This window comes from Physeter macrocephalus, chromosome 19 (genome assembly GCF_002837175.3).
Source record: "Physeter macrocephalus isolate SW-GA chromosome 19, ASM283717v5, whole genome shotgun sequence".
NCBI lineage: Eukaryota > Metazoa > Chordata > Mammalia > Artiodactyla > Physeteridae > Physeter > Physeter macrocephalus.
The window spans coordinates 9274777-9296529 of NC_041232.1; the positions used below are offsets into that span (position 1 = coordinate 9274777).

Consider the following 21753-nt stretch of genomic DNA (forward strand, 5'->3'; position numbering starts at 1 on the left):
TTTTGTGGTACGCGGGCCTCCCACTGCTGTGGCCTCTCCCGTTGCGGAGCACAGGCTCCGGACGCGCAGGCCCAGTGGCCATGGCCCACGGGCCCAGCCGCTCCGCGGCACGCGGGATCCTCCCAGACCGGGGCACGAACCCGCGCCCCCCGCATCGGCAGGCGGACTCTCAACCACTGTGCCACCAGGGAAGCCCTAGGACCTTCGTTTTTAATATAACGTAATTTAACTGTGAAACAACTGACTCACAAAATTCTGAAAATTTGACAGCTGGCTCTCAGAAACTGGTATAGGCTGGCTCCTGCATCTCAGTGTGTCCTTCCCCTTGTCCAGACCTCCCCTTGCCCTTGAACATCACCCCCTGAATCTCCCCATCCGTCCACTGAGCATGAAAATCTGCCACATCTCCATGGATCCCCTCAAACAGCCTAGGAAGGAGGAACTAGGATTCTCCCCATTTTACAGAAGAGGAAACTGAAGCTCAGAGAGGTGAAGTCACCTGTCCCAGGTCTTACATGAGGATCTGAGATTGGAACCCAGGCCTGAATTAGAAAGCCACGTTCTTACCACTAAGTTACGCTATCCTTGAGATCACAGCGGGGTTCTGGGGGAATCCCATGCCCCAAACTCCCACCCCTGCAGACCTGTCCTGGCATCTGGAAGTCCCCCGTCAGTCACCCTTTGTGGCTCCTGGTAGCTGAGGGAAGGCATTGGGACTTGGGAGAGTGACAAAGCCGAACCCAGCTTGCAGAGAGCAAGGACACAGCAGAGCTGGAACCCAGGACAGAGAGAGATGGCTGGGACAAGGAGCTGGAATTTACTGGGCACTCAGTCCATGCCCAGCCCCACACCAAATGCTTTATCTGCCTGATCATATTCAGGCCTCACAACAACCTGTGATGTTGGGACAATTATTATCCCACTCTACTGCTAGGGAAGCTGAGGTTCAGAAGCTCGACCGTTGGCTCTAGCAGGTCGCACTGCTAAGAAACCAGACTCTGCTGACTTCAGCTCTGGCGCAGGGAAGGAAGGAGGGTAGACAGGAAATGAGGGTCAGGAGGTGGCATGCTAAGTTTACTCCAGTCTCTTGTCCCTTTGGAGGGGGGGCTGCCAGCCCTGCGGGTGGCTCATCTGGCAGCTGATCTGGGCAAAGGCTCCCCAAACCCTCCCTCCATATCCCACCCCCACCTGCCACTTAGCCAAGCCTTACCCGATGCCTGGGATGGGGTAAGTGCTCCATAAGCCATAGCTATTAGGATTATAAAATGCAGAAAAAAGACTGGAAGGAAGTACACCAAATTATTGAGAGATTAGCCATCGAGTGTGGGATTATAGGTGAATTTTATTTGCTTCTTTCGACTTTTCTGTGTTTTCCTAATATTTTTCAATGTACGGAACAAAACCGTAAGTGTTTAGGAAGTCTGGGGGTCCCAGGTCTCCCCAGCTAGTGAGTAAAGCCATCGTTCTTTAGCTATTAATGCCCACACAGGAAGGCTCTGAGCTTGTGGTCCTCACCTGGGGGCGACTTTGCCACCCCAGGGGACATCTGGCAATGTCTGGAGATACTTTTTTTTTTTTTTTTTTTTTGTGGTACGTGGGCCTCTCACTGTTGTGGCCTCTCCCATCGCGGAGCACAGGCTCCGGACGCGCAGGCTCAGCGGCCATGGCTCACGGGCCCAGCCGCTCTGCAGCATGTGGGATCTTCCCGGATCGGGGCACGAACCCGTGTCCCCTGCATCGGCAGGCGGACTCTCAACCACTGCGCCACCAGGGAAGCCCTGGAGATACTTTTGATTGTTGCTACTTGGAGGAACATTGCTGGCATCTAGCAGGTGGTCAGGGACCCTGCTAAACATCCTGCAGTGCACAGGACAGCCCCACACAGCAAAGAAGTGTCTTGTCCGAACGTCAGTGGTGCTGAGGTGGAGAAACCTTGCTTTTCCCACTCAGCAGTGAGAGCCCCACGGAGCTCCCCTTCTCAGAAGTTTTTGGAAACCCAGAGGGGCCTCTGTGTGGCCATGAACTTGGTTGTTGAGTGTCCTTTTGGTGGCTGGAAGGCTGTAGCCCTAGCTGCCCAGGCTCTTGCCACTTGGGGGGCCCGCAGAGCCAGTGCCCCACGCCTGAGGCTGGCAAAATAAGGATGCTGTCGCTGAGCCTGGCAGGGGGACAGCCTTGGAACTGCTTTTCCTAGGAAAGAAGGAGAGAGGAACAGGCCCAGGACAGGAGACTGGAGAACCAAAGGGGCAAAGACTAGTCTCTTTCCCGGGCACATGAACCCTGCGGGGGGGCGGGGCATGGGCAGATGAATCAAGGTCCTCTCCTGTCTCAGCACTGCTTCTGGGCTGCCCCTCTCCCTTAGGGAAGTCCTTCCAGGAGACCCTGTTGTTCTGCCTTGTGTCTGGCCTCCAGGCCCCCTAGAGGGACAGGCTTCAAGGGATTTCCCCCAGAGTTTCAGTGGGCCCTCAGCAAATCACTGGATACAAATGAATCTGTAGGACAGTGGGGTACCTAATTCCACCAGCTGAAGCTTCTGGAACAAGACTCCTGCCCTGCTTGGACCCCCATATCACCTATTGACAAATGTGTTGGCTGGATGAGTGCAGGAAAGCTGTCACCTCTCATTCTCACTCTGCTCCGGCCCCATGAGACTTCTTGTTCTTTCTTCCTCACATGCTCCTGCCCCAGGACCTTTGCACTTGCTATTCCTCTGCCTGGTATCCTCTTCCCAGATGTCTGCGTGACTGGCCTCTTCTCATTCTTTACGTCTCAGCTTGCATGTCACCTCTTCAGAGGGGCCCTCTCTGCATCCCTGCCCCCAATTTTTCTTGAGGACAACCCCATTTTCCCCTTCCAGGCACAGATGACCATCTGGAGAGACGTTATTGATATATGGATTTTTGCTTTGCAAGGGCGGGGGCCGCTGTCCCTCGCGTTCACTCTCTCCTTTGCACTGCACAGTGCCTGGCACACAGCTGGGGTTCAGGAAACATTTACTGAATGAACAAATGGGCAAGGAAGGTTGGCGAGGGTGTGAGAATGGAAGCAAGGCCATGTGACTGGCAGAGACCAAGGGAGGCTTAGGTTTGAGGCTCAGAGTCAGGCAGACTGGGCTCGGATCCCGCTCTGCTGTTTACAAGTTGCTGGACGTTGGGCAACTCTAACCTCTTGGAGCCTTAGCTTCCACACCTGAGAAATGGGGAGAACAGTCCTTGCTATTCGTACGGCTCTGACATGGCTGGCACACTGCAGGGGCCCAGCTGGGCCCCACCCTGGAGGGATAGTCCCTGGCTATGGGGCAGACGTGGACCCTCTGAGGGGAACTGTGGGGCCTCCACGTCCCCCCAGGCCTGTCCCCTCGGCCCCTGTGGTTTGCCTAGCAACCCCCGCCCTGCTGAGCTCGCCGTCTTTTGGCCTAAAATTAGCTCACAAATTCCTTGGCTGCCTGGTCGGTGCTTCCAACTGACAATTCAAACCAGATGTTTCCAGCTGTCGGGGGCCCTTCCCCCATGGCCAGCGCCTGCGTGTGCCCCGGGGAGGTCGGACCCTACCCAGGAGAAATCAATCCGCTACACTCACTCAGGGGCCCCTGCAGCGGGGCAGGTGGGGGCAGGAGCCAGCCTGGGCCTCTGGGCTCACCCCTCCAAGGATGGGGGCCTCCTCGCCAGCTGACCCGCTGGTGGGTGAGGGCTGGGGTGGGTAATTGCTCCGCCCTTTTCCGTCCAGGAAACTTATGGAGCACCTACTGTATGCCAGGCCTCCGTATTCACTGCTGTCCAATGCTGTGAGAAAGATTGTCGGTCCGAGGTGCCACCTGTGTTGCTGTTGGTATTATTAGTGTATGTATTTAGTGCCAGGTACCAAGGCTCACTGCATTCTCACAATAACCCAAGGAAATGAGTGTTACTATTACCCCCATTTTACAGATGAGGGAACTGAGGCCCAGAGTGGTGGGCTGACTTAGCCCAAGGTCACCCAGCTCTGAAGCAGCAGGACCCAGAGGTCCCTGAAGGGCAGGTGGTCTCAGCTCACCCTGGGTGTGTTTTGCCTCCTTGCTGTCACCCCCATGTGGCCCTGTCCCTCCTGGTAGATGGATCTGGGGGTTGTGGAAGACCCTCTCTGTCAGGCTGTCCCTGGGCTCAGGTGCAGAAGGCTGACTCATGGCAGCTGCCAGGAGAGCTGGTTCATTAGGGAGCCCCGGGGGCCAAGTTTCTGGTCCCAGCTGAGTCAGAAGCCAGCGGCCAGGGGAGAGCTGGGGATCCGCATGGGCTTCGAAGGGGCTTTATGTGGAGCCCCTTCCACTCCCCAGAGGTGGGACCCAGAGCCCTCTCTTAGTGAAGGTCCTCAAGAGAAAGGGTACGTGTGGGTGGGTGTGTGTGTGTGTGTGTGTGTGTGTGTGTGTGGCATCAGGGATAAAGAGGAGAGGGGATTGATGCAGGGGGAGGAGAGGGTTTCACACACATGGGGAACCATGGTTGGCCTTCACTCATAGAGCCAAAGCCCCTGCAAATGTCCACAGAGGCCCGATCTGGCCCTGGTGCCCTCCGACCTCACTTCCTCCTACTCTCCCGCTCACTCACTCTGCTCCAGCTTCATTGGACACTTCTTTTTCACGCCTTGAAAATGCCAGGTGCCCCTAACTCAGGACCTTTGCACTTGCTCTTCCCTCTGCCTGGACCGCTCTTCCTCTGATCATCTCCCTGACTCACTCTCTCACATCCTTCAGGTCTTTGCTTGAACATCACCCTTTCCCTGCTTTATTTTCCTCCATACCCCTTACCACCATCTTCCATACTGTATATAATTACCAAGTTATCTTTTTAATCATTTTCCAGTCCCACTAGAATGCCAGCTCTGTGAGGACAGGGATTTTCATCTGTGTTGTTCTCTGCTGTAGCCCCAGTGCTTGGCACGTAGTACGTGCTCAATAAGGATTTGCTGAGAGAGAAGGGAGAAAGAGAAGGGAAGGACAGGAAAGAAGAAAGGAAGGAGGGGAGAAGAGGAAAGATGGGAGAGAGGGAAGACGGGACAGACGATCTCAGCATAAAGTGAGGGGACAGAGAGAAGGAGACACATGAGACGATGTACTGAGTGTTTGGGTGACTTAGGGTCCCTGAAGTCCAGCTCCAAGCCCTCCCCACTTTGCCCCTCTGCTCAAAGACAGGCAGCCCCCCCAACCCAGTTCCAACAGTGCTGCAAAGGCAGTTCAGAAGAATCATCTCAATTCCTGCTCGTCACGGAGGGGGGGGATGGGTAGCGTGGGCCCCTGGGGAGTGCCCGCCCGAGGGCACCCCGTGGGCAGCTGGCAGAGCAGGAGAGCAAGGCCAGGTCTGCAGCCGGTGGTGCGTGTTTACATTCCTGCCCTCCAAGATGGCTCTCATGTAGGGTGCACGGAGCTGCTCCTTTCACAGGGCCCTGGGGAATGTAAATGTTTACAAGGCAGCGTACAGCTGGCCGGGCCACCGTGGCCACAGGAAGCCAAGGATCCTACTGGCTCTGGTGTCGCCCCCCCGCCCCCCCCAAAAAAGAGAGAGATGCAGTGTTCTTAATTTTTAAAGAAAACTTTGAGTCATAACCTACGTAAAGCACGACCATCTGAAGTGTGCAGCTTGATTTTTCTGTGTGCCTGTGGCCACATAACCGCCACCCAGACATTGTACGTCTGCAGCCCCAGAAGTTTCCTTTGTGTCTCTTTCCAGTGAACACTCCCCAAGGGTAACTGCTTTTCTGACTTCTGTCCCCATAGCTTACTTTTGCCTTTGTTCTAGAACTTCCTGTAAATGGAATCACCCAGTCTGTGTTCGACTGGGTCCATTTCTTTTGCTTGGTGTGTCTATGAGATTCATCCAAATTGTCCACCTCCCATCTTTTCCTTCCACTGGGGGAAAGTGTCGACTGCATGGACCACAGTCTGTTCATCCATCCTCCTGTTGGTGGACTTTTGGGTCCTTGCCAGGTTTTTTTGCTATTGTGGATAAAACGACTATGGACATTTTTGTCTTTGTGTGAATGTGTGTTTTCATTTCTCCTGGGGAAATACCGAGAGAAGACGTTGCTTCTTCTCTCATCTGGGAAGCACATGGTTAACTTGATAAAACCCACCAGACTGTTTTCCAAAGTGGCTGTGATATTTTTCTCCCCCCCGTGGTGGTGGGTTGTTTGCTGGGGTGGGCAAACAAGTGGAAAACTCACTTAGAATCACAGAGAGAGAGGTTGGAGGAGCCTCCACTGACCATTCCTGGTGCAGGAAGGGAAACTGAGGCCCAGGTCACACAGTGCATGAGGGACAGAGCCAGGAGCGAAGAAGGCAGGTCTCTCAATTTCCAAGCTCGAACGACTCCTTGGTGAGAACCGATCAGCACCCCGTCTGGTTTCCCTGCAAGAGGCCTCATGCCAAGCCCTTTTCCACCACAGGGCCTTTGCATTTGCTGTTTGTTTCCTTGGCCCAGGAAGCTGTTCCTCCTGCTTCTTGAGTGCTTGATTCCTCTTATCCTGCAGATGTCAGTGCTGATACCTCTTCCAGGAAGCCAGCGCTGACCACAATTGCTAAAATAGCTGCCCGGACACCTGCCCCTGCCCCTTCCCAAGCTATTTCCTGTCTCCTCGGCCTTTTTATCTCCTTGATAGCATTTTGCAGTGTTAGGTTGTCTTTCTGAATTGCCAGCTGACTTGCTTCTCAACTGTCTCCCCTGATAGGAGCTCCCTGAGACAGAGCAAAATTATGTCAGTGAATCCCCTCCCTGGGCCTCAGTTTCCCCATCTATAACATGGTCAGGTTGGACTAGAGTCATTCAGCCAGTGGAGGGGCATTTACTGAGCACCTACGGTGTTCCAGGCACTGGTGCTGGGGATACAGTGACAGAAAAAGCCCTCGTTCTGGACCAGAGAAGCTGACAGTCTAGAGGCACATGGAAACAGGCCCTTACAGGCCAGTGTACTCTAGGCAGGGAACGGGGGTGCAGGAGCATAGAGAAAGCTGCTGATCTCCCTCCCCAGAGGCTGGCGTTCCGGGAGGGCTTCGTGGAGGTGGTGATGACTGAGCTACAAGATGTTGCAGGTGGGTCAGGCACGGGGGCCCGTGGAGGGCAGCGCTTAGGCAGAGGGGACAGCCCGAGCGGAGGTTCATCAGCGTCTCTCTCATTCACAGCTCTCTCTGGGCCTGGCACAGTTCCTGGCACATGGAGACACTTGGGAAAGAGCTAGGGAATAAAAGAACATATCTAGTTTACAGATGGGGAAACTGAGGCCTGGGGAGGTTTCACACACTCTCTGCCTCCTTGGAGCCCCCGACTGGAGGCCTCTGCTCCATGGGTGTCCCCCCGAAGGCCAGGCCTGTGCTGTGATGGAGCTGCAGCCTGGGCCTCTCAGCCACATGAAAGGCTTGGGATATTTTTGCCCAGAGAGCAGGCCCCAGTGGCCTCGGGGGCTGTATAATTATAAGTGGCTCTGAGCCCACAAGAGGCTGGAGCTGGGGGCTGCGGTGGGCCAGGCGGCCCTCCGCAGGCTCAACCCGGGGAGGACTCTGGCAGAGACTCAAGTCCGGGTGAGGTTTTCCCTCCTCCTCGGCCCTGGCTGTTCAGCGGGGTGGGGGGACACGGTGGGCACAGGGTGGGGTCTCTGAATCGCTTCAAGGCTGGGCAGGCGACCCATTGCTCTCTGCCTCTGAACATGCAGGTCGCAAGCGAGTGGCCCGGCCCTCTCCATACCCCAGGCCTGCCCCTGCCTTGGAGCCACGGTGCTGCGGGCTATGGGGGTCACCCGGGCCAGACCCCGCAACAGGTCCTAGAGCTGGAGAATGTGGACCGTGAGTCCCTCAGGACGGATGAGGAGTGGCTAGAGCCTGGGAATGTGAGTGGAGGGCAGAGTGGTCATTGACATGGCATCAAGCATTTATTGAGCACCTACTGTGTTCCAGGCACTATCCTAGATGCTGGAGTTAAGGCGGTATTCAAAACAGGCAAAGTTCCTGGACCCCATACACCTAGTTCATCTATTCAATAATCTTCAGGAACTGCTCTGAAGGTGCTGGGTTCCCATCTACCTCAGGGCCTTTGCACGTGCCATTCTCACTGCTAGGAATCCTGTCACACCCTTGCCTTCCTAAATACCTCCTCATCTTCATGAGTGACTCTACTTTCACCTCCTCATGGAGGTCCCCAGGAGCTCCAGGACCAGACTAGTCCCCCCAGACTGGCCTCCCATAGCCCCAGAAATGCCCCATCCCAACTCTTAGCTCAGTTTGCAGTCAGATATTCATTTCTTTGTTTACTTGCTTATTGCAGGTCTCCTCTCTTGGTGCCTGTGTTTGCTCATCACTGTCTTCCTGGGCCTGACACTGGGCTGGGTGTAAAATCGATGCTCAAGAAATGTTTGTAGAATGAATAAAATTTAGAATGTTACAGCATTGGAACCTTACCACTGGAAGGCTTGTGGTGGGCATCTAGACTGACCCCACATTTAGCTGCAGCCCAGAGAGGGGCAGAGGTTTGCCCAGCCACCCACAGCTGATGCATGAGGGGGGGTTGGAACTCAGGGGTCCTTCTTTCTCCCATCAGTGACTGACATTTCGCTCTTCTGTCCTCAGGTAGAAGGTTGAGATGTTTGGCTTAAGGAGATCATGTGTGTCTTTGTGTGTGTGTGTGTGTGTGTGTGTGTGTGTGTGAGAAACATGGTCTGATAGCATTTTAACGGGGTCACCAGCCTGGCAATTTCACTTCCAGATAAGACACAGAGGGACTGGTGAAGAAGCAAGGGCTCTGATCCCCAACATGCTGTTGGATCCCAGGTAGGTCACGCCACCATGAACCTCAGTTTCCACATCTGTTGAATGGGCTTTGCTTACTCATTCACCTCTCTCCCCGCAGGGTCTTCTGGAACCCGGTGGGTTTGACGCACAATGATAGGTTCTATGGGGGGAGGAAAACCCAGTGCTTTGGCGGGTGGAGGATTCCAGCCAGCTCTGCAGGGAACAAGTAATCATAGGCAACCGTGGTGTGAGAGACAGAAGAATGCCCTACCCCCCACCCCCACAGATGTCCACATCCCAGTCCCTCAAAACTGTAATATGAGTACGTCACCTTACCTGGCAAAAGGGATTTTTTTTTAACATCTTTATTGGAGTATAACTGTTTTACAATCGTGTGTTAGTTTCTGCTGTATAACAAAACGAATCAGTTATACATATACATATGTTCCCATATCTCCTCCCTCTTGCATCTCCCTCCCTCCCACCCTCCCTATCCCACCCCTCTAGGTGGTCACAAAGCACAGAGGTGATCTCCCTGTGCTAGGCGGCAGCTTCCCACTAGCTATCTAATATACATTTGGTAGTGTATATATGTCCCTGCCACTCTCTCACTTCGTCACAGCTTACCCTTCCCCCTCCCCATATCCTCAAGTCCATGCTCTAGTATGGCAAAAGGGATTTGCAGGTGTGATTAAGTTAAGGCTCTTAAGGAGCTGATCCCGGATTATCTGGGTGGGTCCAGTATCATCACAAGGGTCCTTAAAAGTGGAAGAGGGATTGGAAGAGAGAAGCAGAGAGGTGGCAGCGTGAGAACTCAGACCCTGCAGCTGACTCTGAAGATGGGGGAAGAGGACTGTGAGCTGGGGAATGCAGGCAGCTTCTAGAAGCTTGAAAAGGCACAGACTCAGATTCTCCCTGTGAAGACTCTGGGATAAAGAAAGCCCGGCCGACACCTTGATTTTATCCCAGTGAGACCCATTTCTGACTTCCAGCTGCCAGAACACTAAGATAATAATGGTGTGTGGTTTTAAGTCACCAAGTGTGTGATAATTTGTTATAGCAGCTGTAGGAAACTTATACACTTGGCACCTGGCCAATGCTTTTGTATTGTCCAGCACGTTTACACCCTCTGACTCTTGATTTTCCCAGCAGCCTTGTGAACAGAAGAAATTCTCTATCCTCATTTCACCAATGATGAAAGAGGCTCCCCATGGGGCAGGACCTGGTGAAGGCAGACCTAGAACCTGGGTCTCTCTGTCTCCGGTCTGGGGCTGCTCTGGCCCCAAAGGAGGAACACAGAATGGGACCGCGACTTCATCTGGGGCCTCTGGGCCACCCGTGCTGGAAGCAGGCCCTGTTCAGGTTGGTTGAACCTCTGCCCCTTGATCTCTTGGGATCCCATTCCCCTCAGCCCTCAGACTATTGGGGCAGGGGCTCCTCCCCAGGCGGTGGGCCCTGGGGCAGGTCTGGCCACTCCTGCTCACCTGCCATCTGGTCTAAGATGGGGCTGGGACACCCCCTGGCCATCTTCAAGAGGGCTCAGTTGTTACAACATGTCTGTGGGTGGCCACTTGCCCCAGGGGGCCTGTGTGCACATGAGTGTGTGTGTGTGTGTGTGTGTGTGTGTGTGTGTGTCCATTGGTGGACGGTTCCCCATTCCCTTAGGATGCAAGGTTTGGGGTGATCTCAGAGAAGACGGGAAATTTTCTAGTTTTATTTTCCAAACAGCTGCCCCTTCTTTGAGCAGGTGAGTCGGGGCTGCTGGGATCATAGAAGGGAATAGCTACAATCTAGGGCCCTGGTTCCTAAAGGGTGGTCATGATCTGTTCATTCACGTACTCCCCCTGCTCCAAACCTTCACTGGCTCCCTACTGCCTCGTGGATGAATGCCATTCTGAGACTTTAGCCCTGCCCTGGTAGCTTCTCCCACCCTAATCATCAGCTCCTCCCTTGCGTCCACTTCACGCTCCAGCCCAGTTTAATTATAGCCCCTTGTCCGTGCGTGGCGTTCCCAGCCACCTGCCTTTATGCACACTGGTTCTTCCTCCTGGGATGCCCTTCCTGGGTCTCCTCTTGCTGGGACTCTGCTCATTTACAGCCACACCTCTAGGGCGACTTCCTTGCCTCTTTCTCTCAGGGGATCTCTCTCCGTCCTGGGGTTCCCCGAGCCCTTGGCCTCTCTCCTGCCACAGGCCCATTTCTGTTTTGTAAAAAAATAATTTACATACGTGTGCTTCTCCTTGGAAGTCTGCGAGCATCTTGAGGGCTGGGCTGGGTCTGATTTACCTCTGAAATCTGCTCAGCACAGGGCCTGGTGCTCTACAGGTGTTCATTAAGCATTTGATGGATGAATGAATGAATGGTGCAGGAATGAATGAATGCAAAGGACTACTGTCCCACTGGATTCCTCAGGACTGCCAGAGGGCCCGGTACCCTGGGTGAGCCTCTTGAATTCACCCTGCCTCATTTTCTCCATCTGGGAGATGGGGCCACGACTCCTGCTCTGGCCATTCCATTGGGGTATCCCGAGGCCACAGATCTCACGATGTTGGAGCCATAGGGAACCCAGAGAGCTTCCCACCCACCCCTGCAAATTGGGAAACAGAGGCCTGCCGAAGGAAAGGGCCTGACCAGGGCCAGACAGTGGGTGCCAGGACTCGCTCCCTGCCTCAGGCCTGACCCTCCATGCATCCCTTAAACGCAGCCCGGCTCCCACTCTGCACCCTGAGCCTCGGAAAACCTGAGTCACAGCTGGAACCAAGTGCGGGGAATTTTCCTCCTCATTTTCAGGGCCCTCGGAACCTCCCTGACCTCATCCCCTTCAGAAGGGGAGGCAGGATCCCGGCTCTCTGGGCCGTGGGTACTCCCCAGGACGGCCCTGTCTGTGTGTCTGTCATCCTCACACTGCCCTGGGGACCCGTGGTCAGGGAGGAAGTGCCCCATCTGGTGCCCCCGGGGCGTGGAGGGGGCGCCCACGGGTGTGAGCAAGGGGGGACTGTGTGTGGCCGAGCTTGGCCCCGCCCCTGCCCCTGTCCCCACCCCAAACCCACTTAATGAAATCAAGCTGGCCCCGCCGAGGGGAGGGAGGGAGGCGGCGGAGGCGGGAGGGAAGGGGCGGGCCCCGGCGGCAGCCCAGAGCCGCGGCCACAGGGCACTGCCACGGACTTGCCCTGCTCCACCTGGCGGGACACCCTGTGTGCAGAGGAACTGGTGAGTCCTGGGGGCCCCCCCCCTCTCCAGGGAGCCTGGTGTGTCTTGGAGTTTAGGGGGCCGGTGTGAGTGCTCTGGGGGGCTTCTCTAAGTATGTGTGAGCTTTGAGTGTGTGTCGGATGCTGCCTACTTGTGTGTGATCTGCGCTAAGGGGGCGGGTGGCGGGATGTGTGTGCACCTTGGATGCCTCCCGAGTGCGGTGCTGGGTTGGCCGGAGTGTTGTGTGTGGGCAGTTGGGGTCTTGCCGGAGGGGATGTGTTGTTCTTGGAGAGTGGGCACCAGGGTAGGTGCTCCCAGGGTCTGCGGGAGGGTGGTAAGGATGGGGGTGGTCCCGTCCGGGGGGGATACACGGTGGGGGTCAGGGGGTGCATATGTGCACATGTTGTCAGAGAACCAGCCCGTTGTGTGTCCGCGTGTGTTCTCTGTGTATCTGTGCTGGTGGGCAGTCTGGGGTGTCGAGATGTTATGCGTCTGTGTCTTTGTGCCTGTGTTGTGTCTGTGTATTGTGTGCCCGTGCTGCTGCTCTGCGTGTGTGTGTGTGTGTGTGTGTGTGTGTGTGTGTGTGTGTGGATTTTGAGCCTTCAGGACCCCCGTCCCTCCCTAGGCCTCCCATCCAAGGGGCCCAGGTCCCTGTCCTCGGCTGCCCCGGAGCAGGGGGTGCAGAGCTTCAGCCAGAACCCCTCCCCACAAGGCCACTAATTGAAGCCAGGTTTTTGTGGGCCACCCCTCCCCCTCTGGCCACCAGTCTCTGCATGGGGGTGGGGCAGCCACTCTGGCCCGTCAGTCTCAGGTTCTGGGCAACTTGGCCTTAGGGATGGATTTGCCTCATCTGCCTATTCCTGACCTCAAGTGGGGCTATCACATTTGAAAACAATAAACTCTGAGTGAGCTGGGCTCTGAAGAGAGTCCCCGCTCCCAGCTAGGAGTCCTGGATAGTCACGTGGTGCCACTAATTGCCATCTACACTGTGCCGGCCACCGCTATTTCTTGTCCTAACAACAGTCCCAGGAAGGTGGCCTTATCCCCATTGTACAGATGTGGACACCGAGGCTCAGAGAGGTGATCTGCCTGGCCTTAAGACACACAGCTGGGAAATGACCTCCTCCCAGGTATTCGGAGCCGCCTCTCCAGTCAGGCTCTGCCCAGACTGGCTGTGGGACCCTGGGCAGGCTTTTCCCAGTGTTGGGCCTGGGCTTCCTCTTGGGTTAAACAAGAGGGGATGGCCTGACCCCACCTCTTAATGGCCTGTGAGTTTCCGCATCCTGGAAAAAATGAGGATGCAGGGAGGAGGTGGGGGCAGCTGACGGGCAGAACACATTTCAGAGCAGCTCAGGCCAGGGTGCCCATTCTACAGATAGAAGACTGAGGCCCAGAAGGGCCAGAGGGCTCGTCAAGCAGGGTCACACAGCCATCTCCTGTGAGGCCCGGCCGGCTCCCGCACTTTGCCTGCACCTTTCCCCCGGAGCCCTGTGGGGAGGGTTGTGGTGGGTGTGAGGGACTCTGAGAGTCGGGGTCTCAGCCTTTAAGATCCAGAGGTAGTTTGTGTGGCCTCTTTCCTTATCCTCTGCCCCTGCCCCCAAGGATCCAGGGGAAAGGAGGACTTTTCTCTGTCCGACTCACTGGCGCACATTCGTGCGTGCGTGCCTGCGTGCGTGCGTGCGTGCGTGTGTGCGTGCGCGCGTGCGCGCGTGCCTGGTCCTGGATTCCTCACTGGCCGCTCAACGAGATTTCACTCAACGAGGTAAAAACGTTGCTCTTTCCTGGAGAATGGGGGGAGACAATGAGCAAATTTACACATCAGGTGAGGATAATCATCATTTGTCAGCTTGGGGTGGGAAAATTGGCTGGTCCTGCATCTCTGCTGGGGTAGAAATTCACTGCTTCGCCTTCCCTCGGGGAGCAGCTGCTCTGCGCCAGGCACTTTCTGAACGTGACCTCATCCTGTCCTAACAGCTCAGCGAGGCAGGCCCTGTGCTCACCTCCTCACCCTGCCCCCCGTCTACAAATGGGGAAAGTGAGGCCCAGAGGGCCCGGCAGCCAGCTAGACGCACATGGAGCTAGGATTCTAATCCTGGCCTAACCGGCCTTATCACTCTGCTGCCTGCAGAGCTTCAGAACAGAAACTTCACAGCCGTCCCCCCAGGAAAGGCCTCCGGTCTTCAGGCCCCCACTGGTCAGAGTTGCCGTCTATGGTGAGAAGTTTCAGCTGCCGCCCTGAAAGGTCTCTCCCGGGCTTGACACAAGGCGGAAGGCAGGGAGGTGACTGGCAAGAGACAAGAACCCCAAAGGTCACAGCTCTTTGTAGGAACCTTTGCTAACAAGTGTCAGAGAGTGGAGGGCCCAGGAAGGCTCCTAAACTCTGTGGAACATCTCAGATCCTGGTTCCAGCTGACAAGTGATGTCAAGCAGTGATGTGAGCCCGTGCCTGGGCCAGCCTTAGGCGCATGAGAGAGAGTGTGCAGGGTGTGTGTGTGTGTGTGAATTCTCAGAGTCACAAAGAAGAAGGTTCAAATCCCAGCTCTGACACTTAGCATCTGTGTGTCCTTGGGCAGGTCACTGTCTGTCTCTGAACCTCTGTTTCCCCATCTGAAAAATGGAGACAATGTTAGTGCCCAGGGCTTCTTTGGAATTGCACCCACAAAAGGGGCTCAGAGGAGTAACCCGTGATAAAATGACACGGTGACCAACTCATTTAAAACGAACCCCTGGGTGAGTGTTGCCTCATTGGATGTCCTGGGAATTATCTTTTGTGTTTTGCCATCTGAGCCAGTTGGTCCGAATTCGTGTCACATCAGGAGGCCCCGGGTCACTTGGAACAAGCCACTCAATGGCCCCGTGTCATTCCTACATCATCTTCTGAATCCCCAAGTCAGCATGAGTCGGTACTGTCACCCACTTTACGGAGCTGGGCCTGAGGCCTGGGCACTCGAGGGGACCTGCCGTCGAGAGGCTGGGCACCTGACTTCCTGCTCCAGCCCAGGAACTCCCTGTGTGGCCTGGGGCCTGCCCCTTGCCTTCTCTGGGCCTCTGTCTCCCCATTTCCATCCCCTGGAGAGGGCATCTCAGTCAGGGGATCGTGAGGCTTTTCCATCTTGGCACTTGGAGCCCCATCCAGAGTCCTGGGCCCTCTGCTGGGTCGGGCAGAGGCTCTCAAGGGGCAGCCTGGGGGGCGCAGGAAGGGGTTCCTGGGTTTGTCTGAGAGGGCAGGCTGACTCACACTGGCTGGGAGATGTACTGCTTTAGAAGCCGGACTCCTCCATAAAGCTGGGCCATAAGGAATTTATTAGTCAGCCAGGCTGTCTGGGCCGGGGAGGGTCTGGGGGGTTCACGTTGGGAGCAGCCTTCCAGTGGGGGGAGGGAGGTGCGGGGTTCATCTGGATCCCATTTGGTGACGGCCATAGGACTTAGGCTCCAGCTTTGTTCCAGGCACGAGGGTTCCCTCTGGGCCTCCAGGCCCTGCTTTGAGCCTCGAGGTGGGGGTGAGCCATGGGGCACATGCTCACACAGGCCTCTGCTGAGCTCAGATTCTGGATGCTTCAAAACCTATGAATCTTTCAGAGACGGGACTGCAGAGGAGCTGGGAGCAGCGAGGATGGCTTCCCAAAGGAGGGGGTCAGCTCTCTCAGTTCCTCACTGAGCCCTACCATCCTCTCTCCCTCCGTGCCTGCATCCAAACCCCAGCTCTTCCTTAGCAAGTCGCTTAACCCCTCTGAGCCTCAGTTTCCCCACCTGGAAAATGGGGAGAAGGTAGTACCTGCCCTACTGGGCAGTTCTCAGGAGTCAATGAGAAATTCCATGTAAGAAATGTGCCTGGCACGTGGCAAGCAATGAAAGGGTAAGTTCTTATTCATTCAGCCAACTCCAGCAAGATGCGTTTATTGAGCACTTGCTGTATACCAGGTATGATGCAAAACCCTGAGGGTGCCGAGATAAATAAGATTTAGCCCTGGCCCTCCAGAAGCTCAGAGTGAAGTCAGGGGGACCAGGGTACACCCCGGGATGGGCTCCATCGTATGGTGGGGCGGCTCAGGCCCGGCGAAGGGAAGCGACTTGCTGGAATAGGTTCTGTGTCTGCTGCACCTCCTCAGGGCCCCCTGAGACCGGGGTCCCACCCTGACGTCTCTCCTGCCTCGCCTCCCCTCAGGTTCCAGGCACCATGGTTTCCATGGCCGCCCCCAGCCTCACTGTGTCTCTGCTGCTGCTCCTGCGGGTCCTGCCCACGGCGTCCTACTCCGTGTCCCTGCGGGCTACCTTCCTGGAGGACACAGGGGGCAGCGGGGAGGCCGAGGGTGCGTCGGCCTCCTCCCCGAGCCTCCCGCCGCCCCGGACCCCAGCCCTCAGCCTCACATCGATGGGGCCCCAGCTCACGCCCCTGGCAGGCCCCGAGCCCCCCACCAACTTCCTGGACGGCATCGTGGATTTCTTCCGCCAGTACGTGATGCTCGTCGCCGTGGTGGGCTCCCTGGTGTTCCTGCTGATGTTCACCATCTGTGCCGCTCTCATCACCCGCCAGAAGCACAAGGCCTCTGCCTACTACCCCTCATCTTTCCCTAAGAAGAAGTACGTGGACCAGAGTGACCGGGCCGGGGGCCCCCGGGCCTTCAGCGAGGTCCCCGACCGGGCCCCCGACGGCCGGCCCGAGGAGGCCCTGGATTCCTCGCAGCAGCTCCAGGCCGACATCCTCGCCGCCACCCAGAACCTCAAGTCTCCCGCCAGGGCCGCCCCGGGCATGGGAGACGGAGCCAGGATGATGGAGGGCAAGTCGGAGGAAGAGGAGAAAGGCAGCCGAGAGGCAGACCAGGAAGCCCAGGGACATGGGGTCCCGGCAGAGAAACCGGAGGTGCCGCCAGAGGAGCCCTGCTCAGCGCAGGTGGATGGGGCTCTGGCAGCCGCTGAAGGTCAAGGAGAGCCAGAAGCAGCTCCCTCATTGGCCCCCGAAGCTGGGGGCCCGGCCGGTTCCCTCGAAAACCCCTGTGCTTGTGGCAGTGTCCCCCCCAGCATCTAACAGGCCTCTAGGGCTGCCGGCCCTGATTGTCGGACCCCTGGTGGTCACCTCCTTGGGCACAGAAAGGTCCTCGGCCTTTACCGTGCTCTGACACCCCCTACTCGGCCACTCCCCGCTGCAAATCCCGGCATGTCTGATCCTACTACAGCAGGCAGAGATGCTGGTGTCTGTTCCACCCTCAGGAATCTCATTGACTTCGAGAACATTTGTCCCCGCAGCCCCAAGGGCTACATCCCAAAGTACAGCTCCTCTGGGGAGATGGAGCTGAGGATGTGTCCCCGTCACAGCCACGTCCGCTGGAAAACATATGTCTCAGGTCCCTTGTGACAATGCAAACATCGCTGCTTTCCATCGAGGGAGGAAAGAGAAAGAGAATGACTGGGAGTTTTGGAAGAGGTTGAACAGACGGGAGATGCAGAGGTGCCTGGGGTTGAAGAGGGTAGAGGTACCGCAGAAGGTCAGTCAGGAAGCTTCCGTGAGGGGCCCTGCACCGATCACGACAGGTTCCTAAGTGAGCATTTCCCAAACTGGGTTCCCTGGAAGAAAGATTTTGAGGTCCAGTGAAAGAATTGAGGAAACATTGCTTCTCTGCTCTGCGTACCCCCCTTGGAGCCCCCCCCCAAGGCTCTGACAAGTCCCGCAGTAAAGGTGCCCATGGAATCTGATTTCGCTTAGCCTTTCCCCAAAAAGCTTTTGGCCGCGGAGTACTTTTGTTTTTGTTTTACAGCTACAGAGTAAAATCCTGAAGAGAACACTCTGGAGGTTACAGCTCCCGATGTTCTCCAGGGATCCCCCTCCCCAGTTCCTGGTTGGTCCGGGGTGAAGGCTGTGGAGGGGGAGGCTCAGCCTCTCAGGGGCTGCCTCTCATCCTGCTACTGCTGCGGGCATGGGGCAAATGAATTTTATTGCCAGGGCCCCAAAGCAACCTAGAAGTGGTGGGGGGCAGGGCTGTGTGTGAGGGGACCCCACGCTGGGGGAATCTGAGGGGATCAGGGAGGGTTTCCAACAGGCTGGAGCAGGGGGACCCTGCCCCCCTGCCCTTCACACACACACACACACACACACACACACACACACACACACACACATCTGGGTTTCCAACAGGCTGGAGCAGGGGGACCCTGCCCCCCTGCCCTACACACACACACACACACACACACACACACACACACACACACACACCTGGCAGCCTGTGCCCATAGCATTCTTTAGTCTTCGACAAGGGAGCCTGAGCTCCGTCCTGATTTGGGGAGGCTCTTGGGGGGGGGTTCCTCTTCCCCATCCCTCCGTCCGCCCTCCCCCCAACCTCTGCACAACTCTCCAGGTGCTGGGATATAACAAACTAGCACAATAAACCTTTATTCTGGCCTGAGCGTCACTGGTTTTCTTGGGGCTGTAGCGGGGGAGGGATGAATCTGCTGGGAGGCAGGGAGCATTTCCCTGGGCCGTTCCATGGGGGTGGGGCAACTTTCTGAGGCCAGGGGCTGAATGGGCAGATCGGTGTGGGAAATGGAGGGAGGGACGGATGCCCCATGGGAACAGGGGCCAGAGCTTGTGCCCCATCAGCTCCGGGCTTGTGGCCACAGAGGCAGGTTCCACGCATGCCTCTGCTACTTAACTGTGTCTGCAGGAGAACCACCACCTCTCCGTTTCCCCCAAGGGGCAGTGGAGGGGCTTGGGGCTGAGGTTTCAGTTTCTCCTGACCCTGCAGAGTGGCTAAGGACTGGCCCAGGTCTTAGGGACAATGCCACACTCGCCGCACCCTTGGCCAGTGGTGCGTGGGGCTGGAGGCAGGCCTGGCCTGTGTCTCCTCTCCCACCGGCCTCCTCCTGGCCTTTGATGGCCATCCCTGAGGCCACTGCTCCCCTCCGTGCTGGAGCTGCCAGCTGGAATCCAGATGCGGCTGGGCTGCGAGCACGTGCTGGATCCCTGGGGTGATGGGGGCAGGGAGGCCATCCTCCTGCAGCCCCTCTCCTCCGCCGACCCCACATCCATCCGGAGGGGGCCGGGGTTTGGGTTTCATAACACACAATGGCCACTGTCTAGCTCAGTAGGGAAGGGCCCTCCCTCTCTCAGCCCAGACAGGCTCCCGCCCAAGAATGTAGGGAGAATCGAAATACAGATACTGAATACCCGGATGCTGTGTGGCTGGGACCAAGTCACTCAACCTCTCTGGGTGGGACAGGCTCTCTCCTTCTTCCTGAACTCCTGCGGGGTCCTAAGCGCTGGGGTGTGGCTGGGAAGTGCATGAAGCTTCCTCATGACAGGCAAAATCCAGGTAAGACAGAAGCGGACATTGGCGATCCCTGGGGAGCAGGCAGGGAGGCATCTCCCAATCAGCAGCAGCCTGGTCAGTGGCTCCCCATTGGTGCCCAGTGGGCCCTCCAGAGAACGTGGAGTGTGTGGCCTTAGCCACAGCCTGTGTCCCCAGGGACTGCTGGGGGGGATAGGGGAGGTGGTCTGAGCCCCAGCGCAGGAGTCAACCTCTCCCTCACCTCTGAGCTTTTACAGCGACTATTCCCTCTGCCTAAGACACCCTTCCACCCCCTCCTTGCCTTGCTAACTCTCATCTTCTAGCTTCTGGCTCAGATGTCCCCTCCTCCTGGGAGTCTTCCTGGACGCCCCGCACCCAGCCTCTCTTCCACAGTCCCCTGAGCTCAAGGACGATGAAAATTGCTTACAATTAAGGGGCATCTGTCATGTGCCAGGCACTGCTCTAAGCAGGGGACCTCATTAACTCATGGCAACCCTACGAGGTGGGCACTGTTATTATCCCCATGTCACAGATGGGGAAACTGAGGTCCAGAGAGGGGAAGTCAGTTGCCCAGGTCACACAGCCAAGATTCCAGCCCTGCAGTCTGATTCTGGAGTCTGAGTTCTCCGCTGGGCTCTACTGCTTTTCTGATGAATGAACGAGTGACTGAATGAAGGAAGCGCCTGGGGAGGGAACAGCGGGGCCCCACTACCACTGAGGCTTAGAGCCCCTCCACTCTGCTCCCGCCTCTGTGATGGAGTTACCCAGGAGGGGCCTTTTATGAGCACACATCTGGCTGGCACCAAGCGGGGAGTGAGCCGCGAGGGAGACGGTGGTGGGAGCGTGTGTGGCTAGTGCCAAGCAGGGTGTGTGGGGGGGTGGGTGGGGGGGAAAGAACGGGGCTTAAGCGTGTGGGTGAGGGGTTCCAGTGTTCCCAGGGATCCGGGAGGCTGCCGGGAACCAGGCCCTCACTGTCCCAGGACTTGTAAAACCTCAAGGCGGCCCCCAGCCTGGGAGTCTGTCCTGGGGCCAGGCCTGCTGCCGCCGTCGAGGGGGAGAGGGAGGGCGAACAAAACCACCCCGAGACATGAACCCTAGCTCGTGTGGGAACGGGGCTTCTGGTGACGCGTGGTAGGGTTGGGGGTTGCTGAAGAGCCTCTTTCCCATGTCCTGCCCTGCTCTGATCGCTTGACAGGCTGGGCATAATCTGGTTGAGGTCATGTCCGGGGTGTGGACAGGAGGGGCAGAACCCACACTTCCCAGGCCGTTGTGTGCTGAGCACATCATCCTTAACCTTCCGGGGTGCTCAGAGTGGTTTGGGCTCTGGGGTGAGACCACTTGGATCAAGGCCAGCTCCATGCTTTCCTGGCTGTGTGACCTTGGGTGAATCACCTCACCTCTCTGGGCCTCTGTTTCCGTGTGTGTAAAGAGAGGATGATCCTACCCCACCTGGCAGGGATCTCCACCTGCACAGTGGGATTACCTGGGAGCTTTTAAAAATCCTGACTCCTGGACCCCACCCAGACCAATGAAATCATCATGTCTGAGGGTGCGGCCAGGCAGGTGTCACAGCCAACATTCGCAGCCCACGAGGAGAGAGGCCTGGGCGTCTGTCCACCACTGTCTCCCTAGCACTCAGCACGGTGCCTGGCACATAGCAAGTGCTCCGTGTGTGTGCGCATGTGTGTAAGGCTGAAGGAAGGCATCGTGCCCACACATCCATAACCACATTTAACCCTCCCCACACTCTTTACAGAGAGAGGAGCAATATCATTACCCCCATTTTACAGATGAGAAAGCTGAGGCTCAGAGGGGTGTAGTGACTTGCCTGAGGTCACACAGCCGGGCATAGCTGGGATTCGGACCCAGGTCTGTGGCTCCTCAGCCTGGACTCTTCAGTGCTGAGGCGCCTGCCTCATTTTAGAACTTTGTGGTCCAAAAGTAGAACCCCTCCGCTGATGGTAGGGTGGGTACGTGCGTTTCGTATCCATTGCATTTCATCTCGGGTCCCCCTTCTTTGTTCCCACCTCACCCTGCCTCCCGGGGTGATGACGGTGACTGTCCAGGGCCTGTCTCTGTTTTCATTCCTAGACACTTGGAATCATCCAGTTTTCTTTCGTTGGGATTAATTAAAACTCTGGATTCCAAGGTGGCCCAGGAGCGAGTAGCAGGGTCCTAGATCTTTTGTTTTCCAACCGTAATTCTTTAATGAGCACCTACTCTGTGCCAGGTTTTGGGGAGAAACTGTTAACAAAACAGATCTGAGGCTATATTCTAGTGGAGGAGATGAAACTTCATAAAAGAATCATCCAGATGCAACCACAATGATTAATAACAGGAATAGCCGCCATTTAAAAATGGACAGTTATTCACTTCTGGCACTTTACCCATATTACTTTTTACAGCTTTACCGAGGTATAACTGACACACAATAAAATGCACATATTCAAGTGTACAGTTTGATAATTTTGACATATGTGTATAAAGCCATCACCACAATTAAGATAATGGACATATCCATCACCCTCTGTAATCTCTCCT

The 21753-nt window shown here is 56.4% G+C and overlaps 1 protein-coding gene across 5 annotated transcripts; it reads left to right on the plus strand.

The window, feature by feature from the left end:
* The first annotated feature begins 14 nt into the window (after window positions 1-14).
* On the plus strand, window positions 15-18325 carry TMEM119 (transmembrane protein 119). 5 transcript variants are annotated; one of them, XM_055080454.1, is made up of 4 exons: window positions 15-8782; window positions 8862-9760; window positions 9893-10105; window positions 16098-18325. In XM_055080454.1, the coding sequence occupies exons 2-4, from the start codon at window positions 9758-9760 to the stop codon at window positions 16956-16958; spliced, it is 1077 nt and encodes a 358-aa protein (XP_054936429.1). In that variant the 5' UTR covers window positions 15-8782; window positions 8862-9757; the 3' UTR covers window positions 16959-18325. The 5 variants fall into 5 exon arrangements, with proteins under 5 accessions (XP_054936429.1, XP_028336132.1, XP_028336133.1 ...); XM_028480331.2 differs by having other exon boundaries at window positions 15-9760; XM_028480332.2 differs by having other exon boundaries at window positions 15-9760; window positions 9896-10105.
* The last annotated feature ends 3428 nt before the right edge of the window (window positions 18326-21753 follow it).

Coding starts and splice junctions, on each gene's coding strand:
- TMEM119 (XM_028480331.2), top strand. Junction 10,106..16,097: donor TGGAAGCAGGCCCTGTTCAG/GTTGGTTGAACC, acceptor GCCTCCCCTCAG/GTTCCAGGCACCATGGTTTC.